General features: G+C 41.2%; 1 protein-coding gene across 1 annotated transcript in view; it reads right to left on the bottom strand.

Annotated features, from left to right (window-relative positions):
* Positions 1-23,013, bottom strand: part of LOC101849216 (unhealthy ribosome biogenesis protein 2 homolog) — a gene marked incomplete in the record, with an annotated part of 76,489 nt that extends 53,476 nt beyond the window's left edge. Inside the window, 10 exon segments of the mRNA XM_035970225.1 lie at positions 4,676-4,875; positions 5,392-5,500; positions 6,116-6,406; positions 8,600-8,664; positions 9,220-9,346; positions 17,165-17,397; positions 17,774-17,920; positions 18,399-18,501; positions 18,932-19,082; positions 22,872-23,013. Of these exon segments, the coding sequence (XP_035826118.1) occupies positions 4,676-4,875; positions 5,392-5,500; positions 6,116-6,406; positions 8,600-8,664; positions 9,220-9,346; positions 17,165-17,397; positions 17,774-17,920; positions 18,399-18,501; positions 18,932-19,082; positions 22,872-22,893 (1,448 nt within the window).
* Positions 23,014-23,800: the final 787 nt, after the last annotated feature.

Genomic DNA, 23,800 nt, shown 5'->3' with positions numbered 1-23,800 from the left:
GTAATTACTTGAATGGCTCAAGTAGACCTATTCAGAGTGAGAGGTGTAAGAACTGAGGGAGGGCAAGAATATGTAGTGACACTGAAAATCTGCGAATCTTGAACAAAAAGCTAAAATATAGAATATAATACAATACATGATGTAATTTACTGTCACCCACAAAATGAAACGGGAACCCTTTAGTATTTAAAATAAAACACGGCTTACAAGGTTTGAGTATGAGTATGACGGATCCCGATTCCACACAAAGCCTGCACCAACGCGCCCTTTGCAGAGAGCTCTAGATTTAGATCTAGTAGTAGTCAAAATTCTGAAAAGTAAAATCTGCTTCCAAGTTCAGTTATTGTCATTCAGCGTTGCTTTCAACCCCATCCCCCCTCCTCTGCGTGCGTCTTTAAAAAAATCAATAATCCCCCCCATTCCAGAGTAGAATACTTCGTAGCTCTCAGACTTTGAATGAACTCTGGTGACCTCACGCCAACACTCACGATGTGATGCGAACGAACAGGTTCACTGACCGGTCACGATAGTGAGCCCGACAAGACGCTTGTATAACTTTCTTTTTCTTTCGATCTTTTTTTCCCACAAGTGACAGCACAGGACAAAAGATTTATTTTCACAGTGACACAGCGTTTGTAATGCACTACCTGCATGTTACAAATGTTGCGTTATAACAATTATCAGATTACTACCGGCAAATTTCTGGGTGGTAACGAAAGCGAAAGTAGATTTTGATTTTTCACGATCGAGCATCGGTAGGAGGCTCATCACTCATACCCTTCTGCCTGCCGCCATAGCCACTTGTTTGCGTGTAACCTCCTACTCTCAGGCCGGGAAAAGTCAAATATCACAATCGCAACAGGCAAAAATGAATTCAAGGACGTTATCGGATTCTGTTTTCAAGTATTCGAGAAATGTAAATATTTCCCTGGGTCTTTCCTGCGGCAATTTACAGAGATTTCTTCTCATTCCACGGGCATTCCCGGGTCTCGGCGATTTAAAAAAAAATTTAAGGATAATTCCCGGGGGCCCCGGGGCCTGGCAGTCACCCTCTGTCCGACCTGGCAAAATTCAAGGAGTTTTTAAGGAGGTTCCTCAAATTCAAGGAGTTTTCAAGGAGATTTTTCCTTGAATGCAAATTCAAGGAGTTTTCAAGGACTCCTTGAATTCAAGGAGGCCGCGGGAACCATGTAGAGAGAACTGTAAGGTATCGAACAAGCTCAAAATATTTGAAAAATTTTTTAAATAGCGAGTTCAGCATTGAATTTCCTGTAAGAATATGCCCCTATTTCGATATCCTAAATTTCCGACAACTGGGACCTTTCTCCAGGCACACACATATTGTGATGGGAAAAAGAAAGACTAACACACAGAAAACAACAGAGGGGATGAGAGTTTTAGTTTTAGTTTTAGTAGAGGTTTTACCGCGCTCCAAGGAGCTTAGAACTAATGGAGCCTCCTCTCTCTCTTCGCGGCGCCGCGAGAAGTACGCCGCGTTGGGGATCAAATATGGCCACCGAGTGTGGGCTAAATCCCTGCGACACCCCAGGGTACGAGCGGAAGAAAAAACTGTGGCGTTTCTTTTTGTAGAATTTTATCGGGCTGGGCCACGTTGTGGGGGTGGGCGGGGTGGGGGAATGCACGCAAGGAAGAGGGGATGGGGCTGGGATGAAAGAGGAGGGGCGGGCCTTGGGAAGGGACGAAGGAGAATGGGAAAAATTAAATAAGAGAGAGAGAGAGAGAGAGAGAGAGAGAGAGAGAGAGAGAGAGAGTGAGTGAGTGAGACAGACAGACAGACAGACAGACAGACAGCAGACAGACAGACAGACAGACAGACAGACAGACAGACAGACAGACAGACAGACAGGGAGGGAGGGAGGGAGGGAGAGAGAGAGAGAGAGAGAGAGAGAGAGAGAGAGAGAGAGAGAGATTGTGATCAACTGACGGGCTGACGGATAATGACAGGGAGAAAAAATTATGTGTGTGATACAGACTGTTCAATTCTTTAAGAGTTTTTATCTTTCAAGATGCTAAAATATATAATTATAAGAAATGGATGAAAATATACTTTTAAACTGAATTTAAGATATATGATCGCATGATTCTAGGCGTGTGCCATAACTAACTTTATGTGTGAGGAATAGCGGACACAAAAGAGGGTCGATGTTTGCTTTATCTAATTGCTAACAGTATGTCTTGGTCTATAAATAATATTATTGATCACAATAATTTTGTTTCCTGGTTTTCACAAAGTGGAGCGCACAATGATTTCAAATATTCCACACAAAAAAAAGAGATAACAGCACCCTTGGAGGTGTGATCGCATGCATGAGCGTGGATAACCTTTGAAGGTTTTTTTTTTTTCTTCAGTAAAGTATGATATGGAGAGCAGCGTTTTTAGTCCGTTATTACACTCCAGAGGGGGATAATTTATCTTAGTGATGACTCTTGTGTAGTAAAATTTGTTGTTGCTTTGTTTGGTTTATTTTTTAACAGCAGAATCTTAAGTGAACCGGAATTATTGATTGTGGGATCTTAGGTGAAGACTACAACAATAGAATTAAACCGAGTATAGTTCTATCTAACAAGACTCAAACTCTTATCCACCCCACCCTACCTTCTCCCCACATCTGATATGGTTTGGTGTTTCTTTAACATAGAAAATATTCATCATTATTGTTGTTGAATATTGATTTCATGTTCTAATGGAGCCTCTAGATATCTACATTTAGACTACAGTAGCATCTAATTTGCACACACAAAGGAAAGCAATATCTTTAATTAAAATGTATAATATGTATATACATACACACACATAATAATTATATATATACTCATAATAATTATATATATTTATGAATAAGAATACTTTTAAAAAATTGAGTATCCCAGTCTTTCTGCTGGGGTGTTGTATCCCTTTCAGCCTGGATTGGCCTTGGCATGTAGCGCCGGGGCCAGCCTCTTATGAATTAATGATTTAAATTGTGTTGCTGGGAGCATAGAAACACTTTCATTCAAATTTTTTAAAAGGGAAACAACTTAACTGTGAAAACTTCGGTCCACTGCAGCATCATATCAGTTCTTACACTTAAATACAACACAGGTGCAAGGCATTTTTACTAATTGACTTGCCTAATCTGAAGGACCTCGGAATAAAACCTTCTTTCTTATCTAGATTTCAGTGTCTTAATCGGGCAATCGCGCAGCGCAGGCAGCCCACGGTTCCGCCGCGAGAGAGGGCTCCTATCAGGCGTGCGGTGCCGCCCACAGAGCATCCTCCATTACTTTTAATCTCCTTGCCGCGCTCGCAACTGCATAAGGTCATATGAGCGCCAGAAGATTAGAGGTGTTACAAGAAAGTAACAAACATAAAAAAGAAAAAGGGGAGATAAGGACTATAGATGTTTGACAGGAAAGAAAAAGCAAACCACACCAGAGCACCCGCCAACCACCCACTAGAGGGGATCAGAAGAGGAAAGACTTACTAGTGTTGCCCTCAGACCACTCTAATAAAACGCCTGATGCTCCATGAACAACTTAGGCACCATTGCGCAAAAAGGCCAAGACAACACATTAACAGAAAGTAATAATGTCTTAAGCAACTCTGACACTGTTCACATTCATAGATCACACATGTCATCTATTTCTGTAGGCGTGGGACCTATCGTTCAAAAGACAGATGTTATTCTGAAATAAGAAATCGTCAATAATGTCACCTTTATTGTTGGATTGTTTCCCAGGGCTGTTGTGTGCATTAAAATCTCCGTATAAAATAAATTACTCCTGTGTGTATATACCTCTGCTTTTTTTTGGTTTTGTAAAAATGAAGTCATAAGGGACACCGTGGGAGCAACACCAGTCCTACCACACATTGAAAAACAAAATGTCAAGTGGTTCGGACACCTCACGCGGATGCCCTCAAACCATTCAGCTCTGAGAGCATACAACACTAAATATTCTGGATGGAGAGCCAGAGGAAGACTAAGGCGATGATGGAGTGAATCTGTGGCAGACACCCTTAGAGATCATGGGATGTCCCTCCTACAGGCCACACGACTTGCTGCAAACAGACGCCTGTGTCTCCCTGCGACACCCCAGGGTACAAGCGGAAGAAAAAAGTAAAAGTAAAGTAAAGTAAAGTGTTTTACGGTGCTCGCAACTTCATAAGGTCATATGAGCGTGCAGGACACACCTAATATTTTTCAGTTGGTAGGAAATTTTGAATTTTGCCCGGGTGGCGGCCGAAGCCTACTCTTATTGATTTTAGACCACCAAGCGATCTTTAACGTGCGCAACTTGCACACGGGCCCTCCGAGATTTTTCTCCCTTGTCCGAGAAGGCTAGGTGTACATCTTTCCTACCAGAAGATCAGGGGTGTGGCTGAAAGACTGCAGTAAAAAGAAGCGAAGGAGTAGCAGTAGAAAGGCTGCAGAAAGAATCAGGAGCCCAGAGGAAGGGGCAAAGGAGGTGAGGGGGTGGGGGCAGAAAGAGGAGACGAAAGCAGACGATAGAACATTGCTACAGAGCAGGAATGAGGTGAAAGGAGACAAATTTAGAGAAGTAAATTTTTCGGTCGCTACCCGGATTCGAACGCGGGACCTTTTGAGTGAGCGGCCAACACCTTAACCTCTAGGCCACGAGAGCCCCCCGTATATATATATATATATATATATACCTCTGATAAAACTTTGGCAACACACCCATCCCGTCACTGGCATTGCCCATTACGTCACCAGCCCCGCCCTCCCATTCCACGTGGGGGTCGGTGGCAGACAGAAGAGCAGACAACAACTCCGGAGTTCGCCTTAGTCTCAGGTACATGGACACCAGCTCTGACAAAAACAAGTCCTGGCCATAGCATTCTCTCTTTTCACTCTGAAGATGGAGAAAAAAATTTTAAAAATAAAAATGTAACTTTCAGACCCCAAAATATTTCTATGATGTATAATTAAATCAGACGAGAGTACTTTTTTTTTAAAGAAGATATTTCGAGAAATATTTTTTCTTCTTTTGTTATTCCAAAACTATTGTCGAGGACAATATTTGGGTTCTCAATTTTTTCTATTCAGGAATCAGAATCCACAATAAATAGTGTAAATGGGTAATTTGGTGTTCTCTTTAATCAATAATAATAATAATGAAAATTATAATAATGTAGATCATTCTTGTAGCACCTTCTCAAAAGTACACACAGCTCTAGACACTTTACATAAATCCAAATATAAAACAATTACTGTGGAAAATGAAAATAAATTCTAAATAAGTAAAAAAAATATTTAAATTTAAAAATTTAGAGAATAGTTTGTCTGATTGTGTGGCAGAAGAAGTTGGTGAAAGGAAGCAGGTAATTTCTTCCAATGGACAATCAGTACAATTCATCTCTAAAATTACCTGATTTGATCGAACCAGGCCTGAAGACAGAATCTGGGTCAGGTATTTCTCCACAATCAAGTGATTCTGCTGCAAAACTGACCGCATGAAAGAAAACCAAGACAGCTTCCTGGAGACAAAAGAAAAAAGAAAATAGGTTAGATGCATTGCACAGAGAAAGCATTTTTCACTCCCATAAATCAAAACTCTTTTCACACTCATAGTTCAAACATTTCCGACACTCATAGATTAGACATTCTTCACACCGATATATTAAACACTTTTTACTCTAAAAAATATACTTGCATAAGCACAAAGATACACAAGTATAATACAACATGGATATTATTTATTCAATTTTCATTCTTCATCTGCCCCAGCAGACACATTGAGATTTTCAATTTTTTTAAAATCTTCCAGACAGGAAATGACCTTAGCAGCTGTTTGAAATGGGGAAGAACCTACCCACTACACAGCTAATGCCACTTATTTTTTATTTCTTTTATTTCTCTGAAGGCAAAGGGTCGTACAAAGTAGGAAAAATGTTCACACAAGTGAAAATCTGCTTGCACTGCAGTTCGAAGAACAAGAAGTCAACTGTCCCTGTGATCTAGCAGGGGAACGCTAAGGAGGAGGAGGAGGAGGAGGAGGAGGAGGAGGAGGAGGAGGAGGAGGAGGAGGAGGAGGAGGAGCTGGAGGAGGAGAAGAAGACGAAGAAGAAGCAAGCAAGCTCAGACCCTCTCACCTGTCCTGTTTGACGACAGCCTCCATGAGCTGACAAAACCAGGTCAGGATATCCACGGTACCTTGACCTTGACTTTGTTTCCCTCCTCCAACACTTCCACCAGCACCAGTGGCAAACAGCTCACAGCCGTCACAGGCTTCCACCAGCCTGGCCACTGTCTCTGTCCATAGATCAGCCGGGAGTGTGTGGGCAGTGGTGGGAGTGGGAGTGGATGATGGCCGAGGAGGGTCAGTGTCACCCACAAGAGACACCAGGTGTTTTAGTAGGAGAAAACTCTCTCTGGGCTCCGCTCTGTAACAGAAGATGAGATGAGAGTGTCTTTGTTAACACTATCCACCCACGCAGTGCACCGAGAGCACAACACTTATCCCTATGGACCAGGATACAGATGCGGTACACGCTATACCACACCAATGCCGATCGGCGTCCCGTGGGGAAAAGTGTTAAAGTAAAAAGAAGCACATAAACACAATAACAATCATTTTGCTGGCTTGTCTGTGTAAAACAAAGCACAACTTCACAAAAATGTTAATTTAGAGGTGGGAAAAAAAATGATAGACACAAATGATAGAGGGAAAGAAAAGAAACACAACCTGCAAGTAGTGCCCTCCAACCATCTGCAAATAAAGGAGAGATGAGAGAAAGATTAACTCTTTTCCTACAAGGCCAAAATCCACCACTGGCCCAGGGCTTTTCCCTGACCTATTTTTACGCCCCTATCCCACCAAAGGAAAATGTCAAAATATCCAACTAAACACACACAAACCGTATCATATGATGACCCATCAAACTGAAGGTAAAAAAATAATCTATCAGATGGTGATACAATATTGAAGATTTATTCCAATTATATTAGTTTGGGGTTTCTAAAAGTGATTATGCAATATCGACGGCGTCATAAGAAATCGACAATTTTCCAGCTTTGAGAGGTCATATCTAAAAAAGTACAACAACAGCATCATTCAAACTTCCCAGGTAGGTAGCCTCAAGTAATGCAAAGAAATACTGAAAGTTATGTAAGTGTACTAATATAGAAGTGAAAATATGAGTCATATACTGAAGCCAGGGGAGCGCTTTTTTTCTTGTTTTGTTTGTTTTGTTTTTGTAAAGTGTTTTACGGCGCTCGCAACTGCATAAGGTCATATGAGCGCGCGGGACACACCTAATATTTTCAGTTGGTAGGAAATTTTGAATTTTGCCCAGGTGGCGGCCGAAGCCTACTCTTATCGATTTTAGACCACCAAGCGATCTTTAACGTGCGCAACTTGCACACGGGCCCTCCGAGATTTTTCGCCCTTGTCCGAGAAGGCTAGGTGTAGATCTTCCCTACCAGAAGATCAGGGGTGTGGCTGAAAGACAGCAGTAAGGAGGAGCCAAGGAGTAACAGTAGAAAGGCTGCAGAAAGAGTCAGGAGCCAAAAGGAGGGGGCAAAGGTGGTGAGGGGGTGGGGGCAGAAAGTGGAAATGAAGGCAGACAACAGAACATTGCTAGGGAGCAGGAAAGAAGGTGAAAGGAGACAATTTTAGAGAAGAAAATTTTTCGGTCGCTACCCGGATTCGAACCCGGGACCTTTGAATGAGAGGCCAACACCTTAACCTCTAGGCCACGAGAGCCCCCAGCTTTTTTTCTATTTCTTACGTTTCGAAGGGAACAAAAAAAGTCCTGAAATGACTAAAAATAGTCTCTCAGTGATATATTTTCTTTTGTATCTGCGAACAGGAAGTCTATTTTATCATTTAGAAAATGTGGATCGGCCGAGAATTTCCTGTCTTTTCATTACTGGATTTGAATACACAGCGAGCCACTCGAGCCGTACTTGCAGCTCGCGGTAGGGAAAGTGTTAAGAGACTGGAGAAAAAAAAATATGGAGGGAAGACTTATAATAATAATACACAGCATTTGTATAGCACAAATTCCAACTCAAAGGCAAGCTCTATGCGCTTCACATCTTATATTATTACTCCAGCAGACCTGATAGTATTCTGAAACATTCCTAGGAAGCAAGCTGCCATTTTATGGCCAGGTACCCATTCCCACCTGGGTGCAGTGAGGAAAATTTCTGCTAAGTGCCTTTCCCAAGAATACAACGTGGAGTATGAGGCTCAAACCTCCAAACCAGCAACTTCACAATTATGAGTCCAGTAACCAAACCACAAGACAACCAATAAGAACCAGGGAGAGAGAGACAGACAGAAAGCAAGATAGAGTGAGAGAAAAAAACAACCCAAAAATACAAACAAAGGAAGTGTGCTTAAAAAAGAGGTACTCTTCAAATTTTAAAACAATGGAAATAGATTTGTAATTCACAAGTTGAGTTTGTACAATTGATTAATATGAAAAGATAAAAGACGCAAAACTTGAAGAAAACGACATCAGTCAAATATATGCAAATTCAACCCCTGTGCTGACTTTTCGACAGATACTGCCAGTTCTGGATTGTGGGAAGCAACTCATTTTGCCAGCATGCCTTACAAATGAACTTACTTGTTCTGACAGACAAAATGTTTCATCAACTGAGGCAGGAACTGGGTGGCCACAGAATGCTTGCCCTGAGCAGAGATTGAATCAGTTTATTTGAATATTTCAATAATTTCACAAAAACTTTGTCTACAAAGCCAAAATTTAAAAAACTTCCATTAAAAAAAATCATTGAAGAAAATTCTGTATATTTTCTCAAATTCATTATTTCTCAAAAGTAAAAAACAAATGTTTGAAATTGCAACACAGTAAGGTATCTAAGCAACAAAAGCTCAGATTTTAATATCCCTCTGCGAAAGAACCAAGCCAAACAGAAAATACTTTCAATCCTGGCTTGTCAAGCCCAACCCAGGGTATGAAGGATATAATTTCCAAGCAGATAGATGGAAATACTCAATACTTTTTCACCTCAGAAATGAGCTTGCATCTTCTAACTGCATCGGCGAAGAGCCTATCCACTACACCACAGTCCCTGGCATAGGCTTTTCTTACACAAATTTAAGAAATGGAGCCAAAACTCAAAAACAAGATTGACATAAAAACTCAAACACCCAATAAAGACAAATTTCAAAAATGAAATAGATAAAAACTCAAATATGCGGCAGAGACAAAGTTTAAGTACAAACCTGAGCCAGAAATGCTGCGACAGTCTCAAACAGTTTGGAGACAGACTTGAGACCGTGCTTGAGTTGAGCCGGCCCCTGTCCATTACTAAAGTCATCCAGGAAGGTTTTGTACATCTCTGAGTGGTCGCTGCATAACAAATGGAAAAGGTGTAGCGCCCCTACCTATCAACACAATCATTAGGTCATCAATGAGATAGGACCTCTGAGTTAAATGTCCTTCTCCGAAAGTACACAGCCACATAGGAAATTTCCCAAAGACACAACGTCGGACTGAGCTGAGGCTCTTACCCCCAAACACACAATCTCACGTCCATAAACAAAGGCTTTGTACATCACTGAGTGGTCTCTGTTTCGTTTAGTTTAGTAGAGGTTTTACGGCACTCGCAACTGCATAAGGTCATATGAGCGCCAAGGGGTGGATGTCAACAAAGAAGCCCTTACAGGGAATCAGGCTTACTCTGCTCACCTCTCTAGCTTCAATAGCACAAGGTCTGCTTCGACTATCAAGGCACCCCGGTAATAGCGAGTCACAAGAGTCTGACAAGTATACAAAAGAAGTAGAGGAGAAATGACGATAGTAAGGAATAGGAAAGAAAAAGCAGCAGTCCTCTGTTGCAGTTCAGGCATAGTTATGAGCATGACATCGTTGAATCAGCCCATTTACAATTCTACTGTGCATAAAAACAAGTTAATGTCTCCCCTTTGGGAAAGGCCTAAAGACACTTCAGTCAGTGGCACCGCCCCGTGGGGGATGAGTGGTCTCTGAAGAGAAGATAAGATAAGATAAGATACATCTTTATTGTCCAGATCCTGGCACATTGGTTTGGTGTTCCACCACGTGTACACACACACACACACAGACACACACGTGCACACACAAGTAGGCTTACAATCACATGCATAATATAAATGAGCAGCAATATAAACAATAATAATCGTAAGCTAGATACACACTCAATGTTATTTTGATGCATGCTCTAAGGTCGTAAGTATACTTATACAAGATGGTTAAGATGGAAGCATTTTGATAGATGATGGTAAAAATGACCTTCTGTTTCTTTCTTTGTTACAGATCAGAAGCCTAGGTCTTTTACTTCTGACTGATGTTTTTATTTGAGGGAACAAGGGATGTTTGTTGTTTAAAAAGATGGAATTAATTTTCTTAGTGCAAGCTGTTTTGTACAGTTCATCCAAGTAGGGGAATGAAGATGTTGAAATTTTACATGCTTTCCGTATTGGTCGATTAAATTTTTCTTTATCTTGTTGTCTTGTGTTCCCGGCCCATGCTGTTATACAAAAATTGATCATACTTTCGATGGTTGAATGGTAGAACATGGACATCAATGTTTTATCAACTTTAAAATACTTTAGCTTCCTTAGAAAAAATAGTCTTTTGTTCACTTTTTTATGCAGGAGAGAAACTGACACTGTAAGTATCTATCGGCTCTATCAGCACAATTTACATTACTAACGGGGCCATCTACTTTGACACTGTTTGTCACGTCCAACCTGGGCAGAGGGTGATACAAAATGCAAGCAGAGACACTTTAAGAAAGAAAAAAAAAGAAGGTCTCCCCAAACCAAAATTGAACTCGCTTCTTCTGCCATAGCAAAGGGCATAACTGCTACACCACAGAGGCCTATTTTGGAGAGAAATGTACAACTAGTACAAGCATATCAACAGAGGTTTTGTTCCTCTCTGAGAGGTTTCTGGAGAGAAAAACAATGTATGATATTCATTATTGTGTTAGTTTTAACACGTCCATCAACATATAACACTTATCTAAGAAATTGGACTTCCAAACTTATGGTTTGCTCTCCACCTGACAAGACCAGGCGAGGCAAAATTAGAAACTCAGTAATCAGAGAAATGGTGGGCACAAATGATGTCATGCATCACATCCAACATCAAAGAATCAAAAGGATCGGACATCTCATGCGATTACCAACGCACCATCCAGCACAATGTGTCTACATCAAAAAATTTGATGGCAACAATGCTAGAGGGCGACCGAGAAAGACCTGGATAGATTGTGTCAGGGAAACATTAACCACCCACGGCATCCCCCTGACCCAAGCGTATAGAGTATAAGAGTATAAGCGGCAGATAAAAGTAAAGGTAAAGTAAAGTAAAGCTCTCCACCTCGGACCCAGTCCTGTAAGTGGAGAGCCATTAATAACAATAATAATAAATAGCATTTGCATAGCGCATGTCCCTACTCGAAAGCAAGCTCTATGCACTTTACACTATATTATCAAAGATACTACACCCTATGGTAAGATGCTGCAGCTCCCTCTTTCCCTCTAAAAAAAAAATGTAGCACGCGTAAAATAGGCCACGCCCCCAGTGAGCGTGTGACTGAGCCCCGATGGCTTGGCCCTGGGCTTGTTGGATAGAGTAGAATATGACAGCGTCCTAGTTAATCCTACTCTAGGGGCTATTCTAATCTAGATCTAGATCTAAATAATTATATAGATCTATCTACCAAACTAAAGTATTGACCTATGTATTTTAATAATTTATCTAGAACTAAAATATTTAAAAAGGAAAACATTAGATTAAAAAATAGCCTCACTTCGGTAACGAGTGATAAGATCAGAGGATAAATCTAGTGTACCGGGTGCATAGGCTCACGATCTACTGAATCAAGATCTAGATCTAGACATTGACAATCACGAAATCTAGGCCTAGAGCAATATTATTGATCGTATTGATGACAGGATCTTTAGGAGTATGCATTATTAGAAATCAAAAGATAGTGTCAATTAGTACAGTGTATTAGATATACCAGGGAACGCCGCAATAGCAAAATAGAGAGAGAAAGAGGGGGGGGGGGGGGAGAGGGGGGAACTAATAAGCTATTACAGTTAAAACGACAAACATGCACACAGAGAGATAGATGAGTGGGTGACTGAGTGAGAGAGAGTGAGAGAGAGTGAGAGAGAGAGAGAGAGAGAGAGAGAGAGAGAGAGAGAGAGAGAGAGAGAGAGAGAGAGAGAGAGAGAGAGTACAAAGAAGAATACAACATAGAGGTATATTATGTCTCTCTCTCTTTTCTAAGGGCTCACGCTCTCCTAGACTTGACAACAGGGTGAAAGTTTACGACACACTTTCCCCAGCGACACAGTCACCTATGCACTCATTGGACCTTCGTTAGGTTCTTTCAATTTTCCTCGACTACATAGCTGATACCTGCTCATCATAGACGGAATAATGATATGCTTGAGGTGCTGTGTGTGCTCCTGAGATTTAACTTATTTAAGTGTTATAAATCACATCGTACCACTTTTAAGGCAACTTTTCATTAGATGAAAATTAGAAAAAATTTGGAAGGGAAACGGTTTCGTTCCCGCCATCCAGAAGAATCTAGAGCTAACTTAGAATAAAGAGATGGAAGACAAAGATGATTCTCCTCGCTCGAATTGTTCCTAAAATACCGTGGCTCACCGTGAGTATAGCAAAATCATCACTGTTGAGCTCATAGCGCTTGATTTTTGGTAGTAAAGAAGTGGAACCAACCTAAGCCCCACCCAAATCTTGGTCCACCCACTGCCACTGGATGTTTGTGGAGGTGGTTTTTGTGATGTGCAAGAAGATGATTTGATGATGATGATGTGATGGTGGCCATGATGATGATAAAATGTACAGAAGTGGTCAGGACATATGGTGTGTGTGTGTGTGTGTGTGTGTGTCTGTGTATGCGCGCGTGTGTGTGTGTGTGTGCGTGCGTGCGTACAAGTGTGTATGAGTATATGTGGTGAGAGAGAATTGAACTGAAGTAGACTTTATTGACTTTCGAGGCTAATGGCCCATACGTCATAAAAAGTCACAAATTAATAAGCAAATACTGATCTCTCTGTGTTGTGCTGAAGAACAAATTACATAATAACCTACAACACAGAAAACATATAGATCTATATAAAATTTGCATCTAGAATCTAGTTCTACACCTAATGGAATGGACCCACACACAACAAAGTACAGAGTACAAAGCATTGGTCATAGTCAAGGATGCATGATGCTGAGAGTAAACAAAGCTTACAGGCTGGACTTTGATCTCTCTAGTTTAGCTCTAATCTAGACTTTAGATTAAAAAATCAATTTCACATTGTCTTTCCATTTTTCGTCCTTTGGGAATCTGAAGAAAGACAATTATTAATTGGTTTTTCCTCTGGAATTAGAACGGCCGATCGCTGAACAAAACTGGCCAGTAATGCCGACAGCATGAGCGTTGCGAGTCTCTCACCGTGTTTGTTTACATACTGTCGCACGCTCGCCGCTAGTGGCGCTAGGAGTCGATGTGCCTCACAAAATTGGGCCACTGCAGCATCTTACAGTAGGCTGTACTATCTTTGATATTATTACCCCAGCACACCATAAAATAGTGGTGGGCCAAGAATCGATTCCAGAACTGATTCCTGCCATTATTGCTTCTAAGAAAAAGAACCGATCCCTTTTTCGTAAACTAACGATTCTCAATTACGCTATTTTTATCTTAGTTTTTCTTTAAAGAATGTATTTTTTTAGAACTTTTACTTTTACTTTACTTTTCCGATCCAGCGGCCATTTGGGTTCTAGCCCTTCGGTCTGTCGATATGGCAAAGAATTGACAGGTTTTAATCAGCTGTGCTTTGTCGCTGTATAGAGTGTTTCCGATGTCTGGGGAGGCAGGTAGGTAGGTGCTACGCAGGTCATAAAGTGCTGGGCAGTTAAAGAGGTGGTGTGGTACTGTTTCATCCTGGCAGTCGCACAACAGGCAGTCGGGTGGGGTATCCTTGCGGATCCTATTAAGGTAGGAATTTAGTGGTATGTGTTGTGTTCGCAGGCGAAATATCGTGACTTGTTCTCTTCTACTCAGGGAATTTATTGCATCTTTAGAGTTGGGGGCTGTCATGTGTGCAAATACAGTTCTTCCAGTTTTGCCCATTGCCCATCCATTCAGCCACTGTTCCCTGGTGTTGCATTTGATGATGTTCTTGGCTGTCTGTTGTGATACTGTGTTGTGTGGTTGTGTTTGTGATGCTCCCTTCTTGGCAAGGGTGTCTGCTCTGTCGTTTCCTGAGATGTTGCTGTGGCCAGGTATCCACTGTAGTGTCAGGTCGACAGCATAGGTCTGTATGAACGTATTGATTGTTTGAGCCACGGATAGGCAGGCTGGGCTTTCGAAATTCATGTTTTCCAAAGCTTGGAGTACTGACTTTCCGTCTGTGAAGATAATAGTGTCCTTGATTTTGTTTGTATGTATTATGAAAATGTTGGTCAGGTGGAGGATTGCTGCTTCAATGGCGATTGCCTCAGCCTCATAATTTGAACAAGAAGTACCACATGCATCAAATAGCTCTTCACATGTTTTGTCAGGATGTTCAATTCTTACCCCAAAGCCTGCGTTTATAGTTCCCTTGAAGGCTGAACCGTCTGTATAAATATGAATTGAATCACTAGGGTAGGAGTCAATTGTCTTCAGAGCTGTTGTTTTCAGTTCTACTGGGTCATATTCCTTTTTCACTGTCTCTTTTATGAGGGAGGTTTTGATGTTGGCATTCTTGATGTTAGTGTTTGGGGGGAGTTCTAGTCTTAAAGGTTTCAGCATTTCTCTGTTACATGGAAGATGTGTTTTTCTGCTAGTTCAGTGCCTGTGTCAAGTATTGATCTTCCATGAATCCGTTTCTTTGGTCGTCTCTGTTCAATTATTTTCCTGTTTGGGTGGTTTTTCTCCAGTCTTTTGTAGCGCTCACTCATCTCTACTACTACTGTCTCTCTCCGCAAGTCCAAGGGTTCCAGGTTCGTATGGATTTCACAAGCTGCAGTTGGAGTGGATCTCAAAGCTCCGGAGATAAATCGTACAGCTTGATTTTTTAATTTTGTCAAGAGACCTCTGAGTTGGTTTGCTGCAGATTGTCTGTTAGGTTAGGTTATATTCCATGGCAGATCGTACATAGCCAACATATAGCTGTCTGAGTGCATCCTTGTCCGCTCCCCATGAAGTGCTAGCCAGTCGTCTGAGAAGGTTAAGTCTCTTGTTGGCCTTCGTCTTCAGGTTCCAGATATGGTTTTTGCATGAAAACTGTCTGTCCAGCTCGATCCCAAGGTAGGTCGGGTTTTCAACTTTTTAGAAAAAAATTGTTGGTGCTTTGCTATGTTTTGAAATCGAGGTTATCCTGAATCTTGAAGACTTAAGAAAGAGTATTCGGGATGCAAATTCATTGTCAAAGATTATATCGATCTAGTATACAGTCAAAGGGTCTACTTAAAAAGAGGGGCCACTCCTCTCTTTGAGCCAATTAAAAACGTGTCCTCAAAATTCGGTGGCGCCCTCTTCACAAATGCGCACCCTTTGCGAACAAAGTTACCTTACTTGAGTTTAAAAAATCAAAGTGAAACTAGCAAGTTTTAAAATAAATTTCGGAAGAACGCTTTGTTTAAATGGTTACGCTGACAAAAAACCTCTTCCGGAGGAAAGGTGATTGTTTTCTTCGTTTAATTTGACTTTAGAATGAAAGGCGAGAGGTCATTAAAATATTTTTAAAAACTAAAACTGCGCACTGAACGAACCCAAACTGCTGATGAACAGCAGTCGATCTGCGCACGCAAGGAGGTGCTATTCCTATTCTTCTTCTGGAAAAACGAAAGAGAGCTTCAAAACAGACTGCAGCGCAATCTGAAGCAAAGAGCGGACACTTTTTTGGCTGAGTGGACCATCTTGTTATGTACTATCTTTGATACAGTCAATTGATACAGTGTCAAAACGTATTCGTTGCTTTCGCCTTTTTCTCATTCATCTGTTGTTGTTTTTAAATTACCTTTTCGTAAAGTTTGCTCACGAGGCTCTCTATTATAGGCTCTCATTTCTTTGTGTAGGTCAGTGTTGGTTCTCTGACTTCACACTGTAGAGATTGGGCAGGGTAGTGCTTGGGGAAGCGCCCTCCCACCCCAAGTAATCAAAGGGATCAGACTACTCGTTACTCGTCGGAAATAATTGTTGGTGTCCGACTATTCGCTAATCGCCAGAAGTAGTCACAGGGATCGCTACTCGGTGGAAAATTGCAGGGGTCGGACTAATTGTTACTCGCCGGAAGTAGTCATAGGTATCACTACTCAGCGGAAATCATTGCTGGGGTCGGACTAATCGTTACTCGCTGAAAGTAGTCATAGGGATCGCTACTCGGCGGAAATAATTGCTGGGGTCGGACTGATTGCTACTCGCTGGGAGTAATTGCAGGGGTTGGACTTATTGCTACCTGCCGGGGGGGTAATTTCAGGGGTCGGACTAACTGGTAATTGCTGTATATATAATAATGATACTAGCTAGGGGTCGAAGCCACTGGAAGAAATCATAGAGTCACTCTAAGAAATCACATTACAGGCTAAAATGAAAGTAATTGGTTCAGAACCGATTCCTACGATTCCTGGCCTTAAATAATCGGGAATCTTCTGTTACCTAAAAAAATACGGAACTGCCCACCTCTACCATAGAACACTCAGAAACATTCTCAGCTTCTCGGGTGCATACAGTGCAAGCAGCTGGTTAAGCGTTCAAACATTAACAAACTGACAAGATCTTTCACTGTCTATAAAAACTTCCAAAGCAACCCAGGTTAAAAATATGCCCCATCAGGTACTTTAACCATCATCATCAGTAGCACAGGCAGCGTAGTGTGCCACTGAGAAAACAACAACATGACCCTGGTGAGAAGCACTCTTCTTCGGGTCGTGGATAGGCGCAAAGGAGACAAAACTACAGCAACAAGTGACTGTTTTATCCTAAACCCATTAGCCACACACAAAAGCTTGATTCCCATTTCCTCCCTTGAGTATTGTTTACATGATAATGACACTGCGTAACATGGCCCCCTGTCTTACACAGCCACTTTTGTCCTTGACAATGGATGGTCCTCTTAAACAGTTTCAACCGTTCAACAACACCAATAACAACTGTGGACTTACGGGTGAAGCAGAGCAGAAACAATCAGGGCCTGTAAGTCCTCCATGTCAGGCAAGACGTCCAGCAGCGAGAGGAACGGAGCCAGAAGTCGGTCTGTGGTCAGTTGCAGGACGAGGACTTGCTGGAGGTGGACTCTCAGTGCTCGGCTCACTACGCTCACCGCAGGGGTCAGGAGGACAAGCACATTGGACGTGGGACAGGACACACACTGGAGAATTTTGGCTAGCAGGGACACCTGGAATAGTCGCTCTAAATGTTTTATGCTACCGTCGACACAGTTAAGATCATTTAAGAGGGATGACTAGAACTGTAATAATCATTACCATTATTTTATGTTGACAAGGAGATAATTTAGATCATTTTGGAGGCAGGCTTATTGAACCCAGTCTCGTGTCTGGGTTAGGGTAAACCTGGGCTAAGTTGGATTTAACGTCCCAGAAGAACGGACAGATTTTATCAGTAAAAACTTTGCCATATGCAAATCAAACTCTTATCTTCTTAGTGCAGTAGTGTGATGCATGAAAATGTGAGGAATGTAACTTATACTTTTACCTACAAATAATCAGAAACAAATGGCTAAAGCTAACTATGCTCACTGTCATACTTCTTACCAGGCTCTCAAAATGAGCTGAAGTCACAGACGGAAACTCCATCAGCTGTTTGGTACACTCCACAATACATTCCAATAGCTGCTCCTTGTCCGTTGCCCTGTCTTTATTCTTTGGGGTTGAATCTTGTCCAAGACAATCAGTGATCACCTCGAGAGAACGAGAACAAACAGACCATTTTATGTTCCTTATCTTACACCTTAGTAAAGTCACAGAATTGTGTTTCAATTAAATAATTACATTATATGCATATCAGAATGTTTTTTTAAGTAGTAATTGTAAAATCTCAAAACATCTCAAAATTTGCATCTGCAATTTTGTTTTATAATAGCAGGAACACTGGACTGTTTTAGACAAACTTAAAATCTCAAAACTGCGACAATGCCATAAAAAAACAGGCATTATAACCAAAAAATTATAGAACGCAAGAAATATATTCAAACTACTGAACCATCAATCATTAGAAATTTCCTTTCCAGACACAAAATACACTCTTCAAGTAATCTGAGCTTTTAATTCAGATAGTTTGGTCTATGGCCATTGATACTGTCAAAAACAGATTAAAATCGAAGTAAAAGGAAGAAAAAAAAACCCAATATTATCACGAAAAACAAAGGTCATAAGGTACCTGCAAGATGGAGGGCTTGATGGTCACAGAACGCTCCGTCCCTTTCAAGAACTTGAGTAGTGTCTCCCACACCAGAGCAGCATCTGCATCAGTCAGGTGGTGCCTGCTCAACAACAAAAAAAGGACAAAAATTGTGATTGATGATCTTTTTTCTCACAGTGAAATATTACAGCATTGATTTTGTTTTTAAACTCTTACTTTCAACCAAGCAAAGAAAATAGAGATAATTACAACCAAATCTCTAAATAAAAAGAAAACAACTTTGTTTTTTAAATATGATTGAACACAGTAAATTAAGAAAAATAAAAGTCTTCGAGGTTTGAATTTTCTATGAACAAAAATGTTGTCTCCTGAGACAGCCTCGATATGAAGAAAAATTCTTTTTCACCAATTACTAGACTCTACAGACTGGCATAACTAGATCCCATTTTTTTTAAAACCCAAAATTTATCTTTCAGCAACCCATCGAACACAATAAATGAAATAATTTTTTTTTTAAACTTAATCCAAAACAAGGAGACAACATAACTTACTTTTTCCGATTGACTAAGAGGCCACAAGTGAAGTCCAAAAGTTGCTGATGTTTGTTGGGAATGTGGAGACTGGGTGTGATCCAAGCAAACTTTGCCAGTTTCAGCTTGTCAGGCACACTCGTCTCCTTGTCCTTGAGTCTTGCAGCCAGACCTACAGATACAAAATATCGATTATAGTGATGAATTATATGTATGATATATATATGATATATGCATAGGTTGTAGATACACAGGATTACACAATGATTCAGATACACAGTGGGCCTACTTAAAAGTTTAATAACATTTAGACTTTGATAGATTGAAGACCCGTAATACCTATTATAATCAAACTTAAACAGAACCTTTAGGTAACAATCGCAAACATCATTCAAAACTTGTTTTCCACATTCTCTTCCTTTTTTTCCTTTGCAAAGAGAGACAAGTTGTTATATCATATCCACACACAATAGAATAAATGTGTATAATATCAAGCCTTCTTGGCTTTAGAAAAAATGTTCACAACCATTTAATAATAAAAGATAGCATTTATAGCACCGCTTCACAATCTATACTATTGATAATTACCCCAGCAGACCTGAGAGCATTCTGAAACAACCTCAACTTCCTGGGAAGCATAGTGCAAGCGGCCATCTATAGGCGCTAAAACACTGACAAGATCTTTCACTGTTTATGACCGGGTACCCATTCCCACATGGGTGAAGAGAGGAAAATTCGTGAAAAGTGCCTTTCCCAAGGACACAACATCGGGCCCGCGGCTCGAATTCCCGAACCCGCAACCTCAAGTTTACAAATCCGGTAGCCTAAGATTATGGCCAATAAATTTTCAATTTTATTTATTGCTTTTAAAAACCCACATATTTGCCAATAATCTCTCAATCCACTCACAATAAAGGTCAAATATGATGATTACATAGTTTTCTAAGGCTGTAACATTTTCAAGTGTGAGACTGAGACACATAGCTGATAGTGCAGAGCAACTTTACAGTAAGGCCTGGGACAATTGCATTGATCACAAAAAAATGTGCAAGTTTTTTTTAGATTCTACTAGGACGGACTTCTTTAACGAGCAGCCACCCCATCAAACTCAAACACAATATCTAGATCTAGATTTAAAAGAGACCTAACCCTAACCCTGACCCAACCCACCGTATTACTCTCTTTCTAAAAAGATCTGGATCTGGATCTAGATCTAGCTAGATTAGCAGACCTGCCGCTCTATGAAATCTAAAAATCAGGACTTTAGAGTAAAAAAATCAGGATCTGGGGGAAAAAATCGCGATCAACGGCAAATCAGTCATAAGGGGCACTGGGGAAGGGGGGGGGGGGTGTCCCTGGTTCCCTTTTATGAGGCAAGTATGCAAGACAAAACTTTTGCAGGAATACCTTCACGTGTGGGCCTCTAAATAAAGAGGGAAAACTGAAAGACAGTATATATATTATGATTATGTACTCGAGTCGGAGTTGGATAGACTGGAGGAGCGCAGGTTGCAGTGATGCTGAAACTCTCGTAGTCTTGGAAATAGCTGACACATAACTCTAAATCATCAATGCAAAAAGCCTGCATTTTCATACAGTAACAAAAACAACGTTCAACTTTCATCCCATATACACTCAAGACACTCCCCTGAAAAAAAATCGCGTCAAGGTTGCTAATTTTTTCCCCCCTTTCCCCTCAATTAGTACTTCTAATAGTAACTGTATCACAGTACGCACTTTAAGCCTATGTGTAAAAAAAAATATACCCCCCCCCCCGCTCGGTGAAGTCCCGAAAACACCTTAACCGATGTGAATTAACTTTGTTGGACTGAAAGTTCCACTGACAGGTCTTGATGATGGGACCGACTAACCAGAACTCGTACAAAGTTTGCTTTTAAAGCAACTGCAGAACAACGAATAGATTATTCTTAGACCCATGTCATAATTATAACAGTTCAGGACACCATCGGAGATTTCTGGGTAATAAAAGCGAAAGTAGATCTTGAGCATATCCAAATCGGAATTCAAAATTGATACTACGTCGATTTTAGTTGAAATAACGTGCGTGAGTCATCTACATGTACCAGATTCGGCATAGATGCTTTAGAAAATAGCATTCCAAATTCCTGCCGATAAAAAGTCCAATCGGTGCTTCTAAGTAAAAGCAAAGAGACTGCAGAACTTTTCTCTTTTTTTTCTTCTAAGAATCGGACGCAACCAACGCAACGACAAAAAATCAGGATACTGGCAGCCAAAATTGGGAAAATCGGGATGGTTGAGATTTGGGGCAAAAAATCGGGACGAGTGGCAGGTCTGGATTAGTCGCTCATTATGTGGAGAATTTCTCCCTTCTACTAAAATCAGATTTAAATCCGGTGCCAGACAGGAAAAAAGATGAAAAGACAATTAGGAAGAAGTTTCACAGAGGGCAAGCCGACCAACAACACACAAAAGAGGGGATACACATGTATTTTTGAGCGGAAGTGGCTATCCTCACCCGGGGTGAGAATAAAAATACGATCGACCTCTCATCCCGGATGAGACTTGCAAGCGTTGGCTATTCTCACCCGGTGTGAAAAAAGACCTGTTTGTCCTAATTTCGGAATACTGTCTATTTGTGTGGATGATCAAATTGATAAAAGCAAAGAAAAAATGACGTTATAGCACAAAAGTAAGCTAATTTGATCATCTACAAAGATGCTATGGCTATTAACTTTTCGAATCGAACCGAACTACACGTGTCGCCATTTTGTCTTGCCCAGAAGCTCTCGCGCTAGGCCTTCTCCTCTCTCTCTTTCTCTATCTCTGCCCCCCCCCCCCTCTTTTTCTCTCTCGCTGCCAACAGACAAAATTGCATGCTTTCAACACAAGAGCGCAGGAACGTTTGTTCACAGCACAGAATTCTACATCTACACTTCTGTTATCACAGTGGTTCACGGTGAACGCTTCACTGGTTGGCCAAGGCTATCACGATGAACGCACACCGGGTGAGAATAGCCAAAAGGCTCGCATGCGCTATTCTCACCGGTGAGAATAGAGGTGGCCTTTTTGAGCAGGGTTTACCCTAACCCGAACTCTTGCCAGTCTTGTATGGGATTGCTCACAGGACCTTGTCATCACGATAAGTGCAGGCCCTCTGTGGAACTCCTTCCGACTATTACTGGTCAACTATTCAACAATTATAACAGAGCTGGAGTACATGAGTAATTAAGAAGAGTCCGTAGAGTGAAAAGACAGAGACAACAACACGGTGATCTTATACTTTAGCACGTTAAATCCTTCCATTGATTTTATTCCCTTAACGGGAGGACTTCCGCAACGAGTGACATCTAGATTGGTGATCTTATACTTTAGCACGTTAAATTTTTCAATTGAGGACTTCCGTAACGGTAACGAGCGACCATTTTTAAATCTAGATTCTAGATCTAGATCTAGATTATACTCATCAATGGCTTCCAAAATCATGATAGAAGACCAAAAACCAATGTTATACCATCTGTCCATGACAAAATTACGGTAGTTTGCGCATTTTAAGGCCCAATTCAAAGTTTTGAAGGTCTGAGTCGGGGATTAGTAGACTTTGGGAATTTAACGTGCTTGAGTATAAGATCCCCTCTAGATCTAGACCTAGATTCTGATCTAGAATCTAGATCTAGTAGATCTAGATCTAGATCTAGTTTACTCAACTTTGACTCAATACTCAATGGCTTCCAAATTTTAAATCATGACGGAAGACCGAAAACCACTGTTATACCATCTGTTCATGACAAAATTACGGTACTTTGCGCATTTTTAGGCCCAGTTCAAAGTTTTGAAGGTCTGAGTCAGGGATTAGTAGCCTTAGGGAATTTAACGTTCTAAAGTAGAAGAACACCAACAACACCTGACAACACGCACACTACGACACAACAGCCACAGACTCATCAACGGACATGCGATTAAAAGTAGAAATGATGCAAACTATTTTTAGGTAAGGCGCCCATCTTGTTTTACGTCAGACCAGGATACCCCTCCGATCACGTGACTACATCTAAGTATAGACAACCACATGGCACCCAAGACGCCGTCTTGGATGGCACCAAAGATGGAAGTGTCTATGTATATTATGCTTAATCTACACCTTTCTCTCGGAAGTTCTGATAGCTGATTTGATAGCGCATCTGCGTTTGTTGATGTCGAGCAATGACTTTTGGAGCGGTTTGATTCCGGTCCCGGACAGTTGTTTTTTTCTCTTTTCCTCCTCCCGACTGACCAACAGTTCCATAAATTATACGAAGTGACTATTCGGACTCAAGTGCGAATATGAAAAAATGTTATTCGGACTCTGATTCTTGTCCAGCATGACATCACTTCCAACTTCCTGTGATTCGTGACTCCGGTTTCCTGTCCTGCCTCACTCGTGACTCGCCTCAGGCTGGGTAGAGACCGGGATCACTTCGGGCAAAATGGCGTTTTGTGCAGGAGCCGAGTTTTTATCTTATGATGAATTTGAGGCCGGCCTGAAAAGTTATAGCGCTTCTAATAAATGCTTATTTGTCAAGAGGTCATCAGAAGCAATTAAAGATGGCTCCTTAGCGTGTGTAGGGGTCCGATGGGCGGCCTGCACACCTGTGGCTGTGTGCGTGTCGGGGTGGGGGGCACTATCGGTCTGGGCATTGAACGTCGCATACGCGTCAGTCTTTTTCCCCCCAGCAACTGATCATTATTACAATAACCTGGTCTTGACGTAGATCTACGTAATGAATTGTGCGCTGGTCTATGGAATCAAAAGTTGCCGTATGCTCAGCTCTACACAGCAACACAACTTTTTCTTGGTAAACAATCGAGATGACACAGGCTTGTGTATTTGAACGAATCGGTCTTTTTTTTTTTTACTTACACAGCTCATAA

This window comes from Aplysia californica, unplaced genomic scaffold (genome assembly GCF_000002075.1).
Source record: "Aplysia californica isolate F4 #8 unplaced genomic scaffold, AplCal3.0 scaffold00238, whole genome shotgun sequence".
Taxonomy (NCBI): Eukaryota; Metazoa; Mollusca; class Gastropoda; order Aplysiida; family Aplysiidae; genus Aplysia; species Aplysia californica.
Note: the sequence above shows the minus strand (reverse complement) of the source record. Positions and strands in the feature narration are given on the sequence as shown.